Source organism: Chanodichthys erythropterus, chromosome 13, assembly GCF_024489055.1.
Source record: "Chanodichthys erythropterus isolate Z2021 chromosome 13, ASM2448905v1, whole genome shotgun sequence".
NCBI classification, from domain to species: domain Eukaryota; kingdom Metazoa; phylum Chordata; class Actinopteri; order Cypriniformes; family Xenocyprididae; genus Chanodichthys; species Chanodichthys erythropterus.
This window is the reverse complement of record NC_090233.1, coordinates 28,305,576-28,316,709: the sequence shown is the minus strand read 5'-3', so window position 1 is coordinate 28,316,709 and position 11,134 is coordinate 28,305,576. Positions and strand designations below refer to the sequence as shown.

The window sequence follows — 11,134 nt, the reverse complement described above, 5'->3', positions numbered from 1 at the left end:
TCATAATGAAATTTACCCCCCATTTTAAATTCTTATACTACAATGAAAATAAAAGATCTAAAAGATTAATGATGTACATTTATTTTCACAGGCTTTTTTATTCATATTTACCAAGGGTACCAACAATTTTGTCCACGTCTGTACTTCAGTATTTAATTAGTGGAAAATGGTTTGTAGTAATTAGTAGTTATACTGGATAAAAACTCATTGTGTGAAAGCTCAAAAATTCTATGTTGAAGCAATAATTATTTGTCTCATTTGAGGAGATTGCTGTATATGAAAATAAATGTAATAAACATTACAACAGCAACAACAGAAAAAAAACAGTAAGTTGTAAAGAAGAAGTTGATGAATACGTTTTATTGAGCAATTGCACATTTTAAGAAACAAATGGGAGCTGGTGTCAGTGTATGTGAAGGTTTTCACTCTGCTGCCTCTTTGCTCTGAAAATAAAAGTACACAAATAAAAAATCTGTATGAATATAATATGGAGCAATTTATGATAAAAAACGAGCTTTAAAGTTTGAATACGTGTGAAAATTCATTTGAGAAAAATAACCTTTCCAGCATCACGACTCTTGGCTCTGAGCTTGTTGACTTGAGACTCAGCAATGTCAGCACGCTCCTCAGCTTCTTCCAGCTCATGCTGCACCTTCCTCAATTTAGACAGGTGAGTGTTTGCTTGTTCCTCCTGCAAAGTCACATACGATTATATTAGGAACTTAATATAATTGTTCACAAGGTGTTTATAGTTCTCAAATGAGGTACTCACAGCTTCTTCAGCCTGTCTCTTGTAAGCCTTGACCTTCAGCTGAAGCTTGTCAACCAGATCCTGCAGTCTGTTGAGGTTCTTCTTATCCTCCTCAGTCTGCAGATAATGAACATGGATCAGACTTGAACAAAATCTGATTAATGGGACCAGAATTTTACTAGACATTTTTTACCTGGTAGGTGAGCTCCTTGACTCTCCTCTCATATTTGCGGACACCTTTAACAGCATCAGCTCCACGTCTCTGCTCTGCCTCAACTTCAGCCTCAAGCTCACGGACCTACAGTAAGTGGGAGATATTATTAAACTAATTTTACTCCAATAAAATGTTTAAAGATGTTTAGACACTTTGTACCATCCCCATCAAGACTATGAACATCAAAATTAAGGCGAGCATCAGAATAAAGGCAGTCTTACTCTTGACTCCAACTTCTGGAGTTGTTTCTTTCCTCCCTTCATGGCCAGATTCTCAGCCTCATCCAGACGGTGCTGCAGATCCTTCACTGTCACCTCCAGATTCTTCTTCATCCTCTCAAGGTGAGCACTGGTGTCCTGCTCCTTCTTCAGCTCTTCTGCCATCATTGCAGCCTTTCGCATGAACACAGAAATTGATTGGATAACATTTTTCAAGTACTCAAGCATCTTTTGAAACATTTGTCAGCTACTGTTGCTCACATCAGTGATGGCCTTCTTGGCCTTCTCCTCTGCATTTCTGGCTTCCTGTACAGTGTCATCAACTTCACTCTGGATCTGAACAAGGTCAGCCTCAAGCTTCTTCTTGGTGTTCAGGAGACTTGTGTTCTACAAAATGGAAAGCAACATTTTGAACATTTTAAATGATTAAAATTTCCTTAATTTTATTATAAAAACAAAGTACCCTTACCTGAGAGTGCAGCAGCCCAACACGCTCACTGGCGTCCACCAGCTCTTGTTCAGCCACTTTGCGGCTTCTCTCTGTCTGCTCTAGAGCAGCTCTCAACTCCTCAATCTCAGACTGCATCAGAGCGTTTCTTCGCTCCACCATGGCCACCTGCTCCTTCATGTCTTCCTGTCCTCTCACAGCATCATCAAGGTGCAGCTGTGCATCCTGCACATAATAAATTACTTTACAATAAGCTTTTGATGTGTTTTCTGTTGGGCTTTACTTAACATAGGTTAGATTACACAAACATATTAATACATCCCAAAATTGAACAGAAGTCACATACCTTGAGTTGTCCCTGAACATTCCTGAGCTGTTTCTGGGCCTCAGCAGCCTGGCGATTGGCATGGCTTAGCTGAACCTCCATCTCATTAAGGTCTCCCTCCATCTTCTTCTTGATTCTCAGAGCATCATTCCTGCTCCTAACTTCAGAGTCCAGAGTGCCCTGCATGGATTCAATGACTCTCTGGCTGTTCCTCTTGATCTGCTCCATCTCCTCATCCTTCTCTGCAAGCTTCCTGTCAATCTCTCCCTTGACCTGGTTTAGCTCAAGCTGGACACGAAGAATCTTGGACTCCTCATGCTCCAGGGTGCCCTATGAAAAATAAAACAACTTTTAATATCATAATGGAAATATGCATTAACAACACAGTGGAATGGTTCTAGCAAGAATTCCAAACTGATCTTCAGATACTCACTTCAGCCTCCTCTAGGGCGGTCTGAATCTCTGCCTTCTCAGTTTCCACTGTCTTCTTGGCCTTTTCCAGCTCATGGATGCTCTTACCAGTCTCACCTAACTGCTCTGTCAGATCTGAAATCTCCTCTATAGAAAGAAAGAAATATAATCTGTAATCATAATCATATGAGTTTACTTTTTAATTCTCAAATAAAAAAATAAAAAAACTGTTCTAATTATAACGGTTTCTTTCTTACGCTGAAGATTCTTGTTCTCTCTCTTGAGGGTCTCCAGCTGGTCCAGACTCTCCTCATAGGAGTTCTTCATCTTGAACAGTTCAGTACTGAGTGAACGAGCCTCTTTCTGGGCACCTTCCAGCTCTGCCTGACCTTCCTCATATTTCTGCTTCCATTCTGCCAGGACCTTTGGTGGAGATATTTCAGGATCGATTTGTTTATAACATGTTTAACAAAGCCCATTCTAGCTATACTTTACAAAGAGAATGTCATATAATGTCTCAAAATTGTTTACCTTGTCAAAGTTCCTCTGCTTCTTGTCAAGGTTAGCAGCCAAACCATTGGCTCTCTCCACATCAATCATGAGGTCCTCCACCTCAGCCTGGAGTCTCTGTTTGGTCTTCTCAAGAGATGCACATTTGGAGTTCACTGCCTCAATTTGTTCCTCTGCCTCTTGCAGACGTTGAGCCAGCTTCTTCCTGTTAAGTAATACACATAATTTTGAATTCTAATCTATAAAATAGAGTTTTGGGAATATTATGCAATAATATACATACTTGGACTCTTCAAGCTCCTCAGTACGCTGGATGGCATCAGTTTCATATTTGGTTCTCCATTGAGCAACCTCGCTGTTGGCCTTTGACATTCCCCGCTGCAGCTCAGCCTTTGCCTCCTGCTCTTCCTCAAACTGCTCACGGAGCAGGTCACAGTCATGGCGGGCTGATTGTACAGCATGGGCCAGTGCGTTCTTAGCCTTGAAAACAAAGTCACATAATATTAGCTATCTCTGCATTATCGTAATGTAGAAGTATATGTATGTATTGATTATGCTGTATTACCTTAACCTCCTCTTCAATATGCCTCTTAAGCTCCTCAATTTGCTGAGTGAAAGCTTGTTTGCCTCTGGTGAGCTGAGAAACTAGAGCTTCCTTCTCCTCCAGCTGACGGCCAAATTCACCTGTTCAAATGTTCAAATGTCAGTTCAGTTCAAAATAAACCATTTAATAATATGAGAAAAGCATTTGCTACAAATTCGGCTGGAGAAATAGTTTACATCATCATACATTTTATGAATACATAATAAATGAACATTGAGAATGAGGTCAAAGGATCATGTGAATAATTTACTCATACTTATATATCTGCACTTGTTAGAGGATGAAATAAAATGCTGTTTCATTTTGTTTGATATTTTTGAGATATTTTGCCATCATTTACCATTTTCAGTTTGAAGTCTTGCTCTTTGAGCGCTGAGGTCATTCATCTGGCGAATGTTCTCATCATTCTTGGACTTAATTTCACTAAGTTGGTCCTCAAGTGTGCGGCACATCTTCTCAAGATTAGCCTGTAAACAAAAATATCATTGGATTCTGAAGAATCTTAACAACATTTGTTATATTTCCTTTTTGAACAATTTTTGAAACAATTCCCAACCTTTGCTTTGGCAACTGCTTCCATGTTGCTGGAAAGATCATCAATCTCCATTTTGTATTCACTCTTCTCCTTCTCAAGCTTCTGCTTGACACGCTGCAGGTTGTCGATTTGCTCTCCCAGCTCGGCCACACTGTCTGCCTGCTTCTTGCGTAGGGCAGCAGCTGTAGCTTCATGCTGGAGGGTGGACTCTTCAAGATCACGACGCAGCTTCTGGAATTCAGCTTCACGCTTCTTATTCATCTCGATCTGAGCAGCAGTGGCTCCTCCAGCCTCCTCAAGCCTCTCACTGATCTCCTCAAGTTCCCTGGAGAGATCAGCTCTCTGCTTCTCAACCTTGGCACGAGCAGCACGCTCAGCCTCGATCTCTTCCTCCAGTTCCTCAATGCGAGCCTGTGGTGGAAAGTAGTTCATTACATTTTTAGTGATCTGTATTTGATTATTAATGATCATAATGTTTGAAAAAAAAGTCTCAAAATACCTGAAGCTCCTTGATCTTCTTTTGGAGTTGAGCACCCAGAGATTGTTCATCTTCTATCTTGCTGAGCAGCTGGCTTGTTTCAAAGTCTTTCCTGTGGGTGTTCAACAAGAAGTAGTTTGTAAAAAAAAAAAAATAAAAAAAATAACACATCAATAAAAGTTTCCAATGTTTTCAAAGATTTCATGTTTTAATTACTTTTTTATTTTCTCCTCAGATTGCTGCTTGTCATTCTCCAGGTCCATGATGGACTCTTGGGCTAATTTCAGGTCTCCTTCAAGCTTTCTCTTGGCTCTCTCCAGGTCCATGCGGAGCTTCTTCTCTTGTTCAAGGGAACCCTCAAGCTACAAGACAATGATGTATAAAATATGTTCACAGCAAAATCATAGTTAATTTGATGAATAAACATTATTACATAATCAACTTACATCATCAACTTGCTGCTCAAGTTTTGTCTTGGATTTGGTCAGGGTGTTGACTTTGTCTTCCTCGGCCTGGAGATCATCCAGTGTCTGCTGATGTGCCTCTTGGAGGGCTTTCTTCTCCTTCGTAAGCTTGGCAATACTCTCATCCTGAGCTGCCATTTCCTCAGTCAAGTTCTTGACCTGTGTCATTTTATTGTTTCAAGTGAGCTTATCTTTAACTATTCATATCATCACTTAATATAATTACATAAGACAGAGATTAAGTTTAATATTAAACCAACTTAATCTCTAACCTTATTCTCAGTGGCATGTTTCTCCTTCTCCACTTTAGCCAAGGTAAGCTCCAGGTCATCAATGTCTTTCTTCAGCTCAGAGCACTCATCCTCCAGTTTCCTCTTCTTGGCTGTCAGTTCAGCATTGATTTCTTCCTCATCCTCCAGCCTCTCAGTTGTCTCTTTGAGTTTAGCTTCAAGCTGGATTTTGCTCTTGATCAGACCCTCACACCTCTCCTCAGCATCTGAGAGATTCTCAGATTCCTGTTAAGAAAATAGATTGCTATTTCATTGGAAACCACATTGCCCATATGCAGCCAAACTTCAGTTAATTCAAGTAAAAATACTCACAGATGCTACTTGCAGCTGCAGATCATTTTTCTCTTGCAGCAGTGCTACCATCTTCTCTTCAAGCTCCTTCTTTTTGGCTTCAGACTTGGCAAGATCTTCTTTGCATTTCGCAAAGTCCTCTTTCATGGTTGCCAGCTCCTTCTCAGTCTCAGCACTCTTCAGCAGAGGCTTAATCTTGTAATAAACCTTCATCCATGGCCAGTGTTTGACATTCATGAATGAGCGGATGTTGTATTGGATGGTGTAAATGGACTCCCTGTGAATAATTCATCATTAAATGCCATAAACATCATTATTTACCATATGCTCAGTTATTGTTGATGTCACCTTCATTCATGACAATACTCACCTCCTTTCCATCATCTTCACAAACTCCCTCCTCATCAGATATCCACGGCAGAGAGCCTGAGTCATTGTGACCAGAGCAGCCAGTTTCTCATCACGCATCTCCTCAAGAGTACCCAGAAGGCCAGCTTTGAAGAACACCTGAATTAATGTAAAAGAGTTAATAAAAAGATATAGACTAACCTGTATGGAATGATCATGCTGAATCTTTGAAAGTTGCAAAGCTGAATGTGAACCTTTGTGTGTCCAAATCTGTACTGGTCATGATCAATGTCGATGGATCCCAGGAGTTTCTCACAGGCCTTCTTGTTATCAATAAACTGTCCCTCTGGGATAACACTGGCATTCAGCACCTTGTATCTGTGGAGGATTTGAAGATTTAACAAAATGCTTCATATCTTCTAATAAAGACCATTAGTGTGGTCCCATTTACCTCTGCTTGAAGTCACCATAGAGGATTCTGCTGGGGAAGCCCTTTCTGCAGATTCTGATACCCTCCAGTACACCGTTACACCTCAGCTGGTGGATAACCAGGAAGTTCTCCATGAGACCTATAATGATTAGTTTACATCATGAGCTTGGTAAATTAATATTTTCATTATTATATACATTAAATAATGTATTAATATGAGAATATCTGTGAGCCCATTATAACATTACCTGGAGTCTTGGACTCATTGGGAATCAGACAGCGCACAAAGTGAGGGTGAGTACTCCTCAAGTTGGTCATGAGCTTGCCCAAGTTTTCCTGTTTTATCATGAAAAGGTTCACCTTTCTTAGTTACATTCTTTCAGTTGTTGATGTATTATTTTTCTGACATAGAGTCAAGCAAGCTCATGTCAGTCACTGCTTAAGTCCTTTCAATTGCAACATTATTCATATTTGGTGTATAACAAAGACATACTCTGAACTGAGAAGACACAGTCTGCATGGAGCCACCCTTCTTCTTGCCTCCCTTCTTTCCGCCACCACTCTCTATTCAGATAAAAAGATAAAAGAACACATATAATGTAATAACAAGAAAAGAGTGCAAAACTGAATCAAAGTTTGGTTAAAATGATGTAAATAATCATGTTAACACTTCTGTTTTTGTTTGTTTGTTTGTTTTTTGTTTTGTATTTTTACCCTCAACAACAGGTGGGTAGAGAGTAGCCAGCAGTTTGACAGAAGACTTCTGGTACAGCTGCAGAACAGATTCATTCAGTGGATCCTTGTTCTTGTCCAACCAGCCAGCAATGTTGTAGTCCACAGTTCCGGCATAGTGAACCAGGGAGAAGTGAGCTTCAGCCTTGCCTTTGGCAGGCTTTGGTTTCTGGAAAGCATTGCACTTGCCAAGATGTTGATCATACAGCTTGTTCTTGAAGGAAGTGTCTGTAGCCTTCGGGAACATGCACTCCTCTTCAAGGATGGAGAAGATACCCATGGGCTGTTTATAAAAGAATGTTGTTTATTACCAAAAACATAAGATTTTGAGAATAGATATTGAAAATAAATAAATTCATAAACCACTAAAAACCTTCTCAATGAGCTCAATGCAAGCAGCCAAGTCCATGCCGAAGTCAATGAACTCCCAGATAATGCCCTCCTTCTTGTACTCCTCTTGTTCCAGCACAAACATGTGGTGGTTGAAAAACTGTTGCAGTTTCTCATTGGTGAAGTTGATGCACAGCTGCTCCATGCTGTTGAACTGGAGGAAAAATAACAGAAACATTTACTGGCTTCTGAATATGATTCAGTTTGCCATAAAAATAGATAAAGAATCATTCTTACATCAAAGATCTCAAAGCCAGCAATATCCAGCACACCAATGAAGAAATTTCTTTGCTGTTTTGTGTCCAGCATCTGGTTGATACGAATGACCATCCACAAGAACATCCTCTCATAGATAGATTTGGCCAAGGCACTAACAGAGTTGTACACCTGTAGAATAGAGTGGATATTTTATTAAAAACTTCAGCTTTTTTGCTTTTGCAATAATTAGTCAGATTCACTCCTGAAGTTTTAGATTGAAGAAATACTACATACCTGTGGCACGGTCTGGCCTTTGGTCACAAACTCATTTCCGACCTTGACTCTGGGGTAGCACAAAGCTTTCAGCATATCAGCAGAGTTCAGACCCAGAAGGTAGGCAACTTTGTCAGCCTCTGCAAATAAAAAAATCCATCCATTTTCTTGGATTACTACAACCACCATCTTTGTGAAAATAGAAATAAGAGATCTCTCAGATGGCACAGCATGTTATGACACACATTAGTACTATTTAGTCTCACCCTCTGTGCCGTCAGGCTCAGCCTGCTCCTCACGCTGCTTCTGCTTGAACTTCATGTTACCATGATGAAGCACAGCTCCAGTGAACTTGTAGATGCCCATTTTCTCCTCACCACTGAAGCCCAGAATGTCAATAGCAGTCTGAAAATTACAGAAAAGAATGAGCTCTAGGATATATTCTGCTATATTTAAATATAATATGCAAATATTCAAAAAGTAATGACTCACATCAGTAGCAACCAGCTCCTCTTTATCATCAATGCTGGCCACTGTGATCTGACCCTGACTGCACATGGGGAAGTCATAGGGGTTGGTGGTGATGAGCGTCATTTCTGTAAAATTCACAGATTTTTTTTTTTTTTTTTTTTTTGAAAGAGTATCATACAATATTATCTGGTGTTTAACACTGAATGGAATATGTGCACCTACCAATCAGCTCAGGCTTATGGTTGGTCATCATCTGGTAGAAGATGTGGTAGCCTCTCTCATCTGGAAGCTGGAATGTCACTCTAGACTTCTCCAGCAGATCTGTTGAGAGAATGTACTTGAGTCACAATCATCTGAAGAGTGACAAAGACAAATGTACAGGATGGATCAATGAAATCATGTCTACCTACATGTCTCAATGTCAGCACTAGACAGTTTTCCAGATGTGCCGAAGTGAATTCTGATAAATTTACCCTGTTTAAACAAAATAGCATCATACATAAATAATCTCTTTGTAAAAACTTTGTATAGAAAAATCAAACACAACTGACCAAATTTACTGTAAATAAAAAGTGGTTAACTTACAAAACGAGAGGAGTTGTCATTTCTCACAGTCTTGGCATTACCATAAGCCTCAAGCAGAGGGTTGGCAGCAATGATCTGGTCCTCAAGAGAGCCCTGTGATGTTTGAAGGGTTTTCAGTAATTGTATATTTCATGTCTAAATACTGTTTGCAGGCATTTCACAAATTCACATATCATATCGCTTGTGAGACAAGTGTACTTCATCTTTCAAAATAATATATATGACATCCCATACAGTACCTTCATTTTGCTGGAGCTCTCTTTCTTCTTGTCACCACCACCTGATACTGCAACTGTGGCAAAGTACTGGATGACACGTTTGGTGTTCACAGTCTTTCCAGCACCAGATTCTCCACTGGTTTATGAGATATTAGAAAACATACGATTAAAAGACATGTAGACTTTTCAAAGTAAGTTTAGAAGTTCATTCTTAAACTTTATTTTGTAAACATCTCCATATAGATTCGCTATATTATACTTTCAATTTTTGTCATGGTCTGAGATTAAATGAAAATACTTACGTAATCAGGACAGACTGGTTTTCTCTATCTGTTGATTGTAATGTGTAAAATATCCAGTAAATACTTATTATATTAACAGCATCATCTAATTCACCTTCATGAATTCTATAGAATTCAATGCCATAATGTCTTACCAGTCAGCATGAACTGATAGGCGTTGTCAGAGACAGAGAAGATGTGGGGTGGGGCCTCCATACGCTTTTTGCCTCTGTAAGCAGTCACCACTTCTGCATCATACACTGGGAGCCACTTGTAGGGGTTCACAGTCGCACAGAAGAGTCCAGAGTAGGTCTGAAAGAGCAATGGTCAGATTGCAACAACAGACAATATTAAATTAAATGCATTTCTATGTTGTTTCAGAACCTACGTAGATCATCCATGCAGCATAACGCTCTTTGAGGTTATACAGCACAGAGGCTTCATTGAGATGGGTCATCATGGCCATGTCCTCAATCTTGTCAAACTTGGGAGGATTCATTGGGTGGACATCTTCCTCCTTAGCAACTCTCTCCTAGAAATTTGATAAATTAGATATAAAAGAAAACAATGTAATAATTTATTTAATGAGCATCTACATTAAATAGAAATTAAAACTCACCTCCTTAGTGTCAAGCAATTCAACTGTGACTTTGCCACCATCTTTGCTCTTGATTGTTGCCTTGAGGTACAACTCTTTGGCATCAGCCACATAGCAGGCAGTCTTGGCATCAAATGGTTTGCTCTGAGCCTCGATTCTCTCCTTCTCAGGCTTACGAAGGTAAATGGCAGCCTTGCCATAAATGGCCATCTCCGCGTCCGTACTCATGGTGGCGGCTCACTTCTGGAATTTAAAGATGAGGAGAATGATGATGAGAATAATGATTTCTGAACTTCTGAACTATTTTTGAATGTTATTCTATACAGCTATAGTCTTGTATTTACAGACATTAACATCAATCACCTTTCCAATCTCCCACAAGTACTGATGAATTCTCTGCACCCTGTAATATGAAGAAATTGAAAATAATTAATTGTGAATAAAGATTTAGTATAAACTATTAGCAACATACAGTATGTCTTAAAGATGAACATGAATTGCATTGGATATTTACATTTTAAATATGTAAATCTTGAAATCTAAATTCCACATAGTTTGTTTGTCTGAACAGTTTTCTGTGTAAAATGTCTACAGAAATATTCTGTAAAAAGTCATGCTATGGTTCGCTCTATTAAACTAATATAATCACTGCGTACTCCCTGCAAAGAAATGAATGCCCTCACCACAAGCGTTGGCTGGTCTTCTGAATGCAAAGGTCTCCCCTCCTGCCCCTGGTTTTTATACTGCATTTGCTTTGCTAGCAATGCAAAAGTTAAATATGGCAAACACCAAATATGGCTATTTGAGTCAGTGTAAGTTAAGGAATCGATCAGATAAACCATTTGGTGTTTGCCAAAATGGAAACAGCAAAGTTGTAAATAAATAATTACCTCTTTAAAGTATTGTGATAATTTGATCTTAGAATTCTTTAAAGAAAAAAACACCACTAACCTCTAGCAGAATATTTACCAACAGTTGTTGTGTACAATTGTACAAGTTTACAAGTTTTTAACTTCAAGTAAAACAATTGATGAGGCAATGCATACATATTGGATTCAGAAATTGTGCAAT

At 39.2% G+C, this 11,134-nt stretch overlaps 1 protein-coding gene across 1 annotated transcript; it reads right to left on the bottom strand.

Annotated features, from left to right (window-relative positions):
• Positions 1 to 422: 422 nt before the first annotated feature.
• LOC137035041 (myosin heavy chain, fast skeletal muscle-like) lies at positions 423 to 10,291 on the bottom strand. Its single transcript, XM_067408287.1, has 39 exons — positions 10,085 to 10,291; positions 9,854 to 9,997; positions 9,621 to 9,777; positions 9,487 to 9,514; positions 9,206 to 9,320; positions 8,967 to 9,059; positions 8,792 to 8,855; positions 8,604 to 8,702; positions 8,403 to 8,506; positions 8,177 to 8,315; positions 7,932 to 8,050; positions 7,677 to 7,826; positions 7,423 to 7,593; positions 7,032 to 7,332; positions 6,811 to 6,881; positions 6,566 to 6,653; positions 6,339 to 6,456; positions 6,142 to 6,265; positions 5,910 to 6,046; positions 5,561 to 5,816; positions 5,231 to 5,473; positions 4,941 to 5,117; positions 4,711 to 4,856; positions 4,516 to 4,606; positions 4,038 to 4,427; positions 3,822 to 3,948; positions 3,443 to 3,561; positions 3,161 to 3,357; positions 2,899 to 3,082; positions 2,625 to 2,790; positions 2,390 to 2,514; positions 1,978 to 2,286; positions 1,653 to 1,856; positions 1,445 to 1,570; positions 1,187 to 1,357; positions 945 to 1,049; positions 773 to 868; positions 560 to 691; positions 423 to 443 (listed from the first exon to the last, which is right to left on the bottom strand). Exons 1-39 carry the CDS (start codon positions 10,289 to 10,291, stop codon positions 423 to 425), a joined length of 5,814 nt encoding a protein of 1,937 aa, XP_067264388.1.
• Between the last annotated feature and the right edge of the window lie 843 nt (positions 10,292 to 11,134).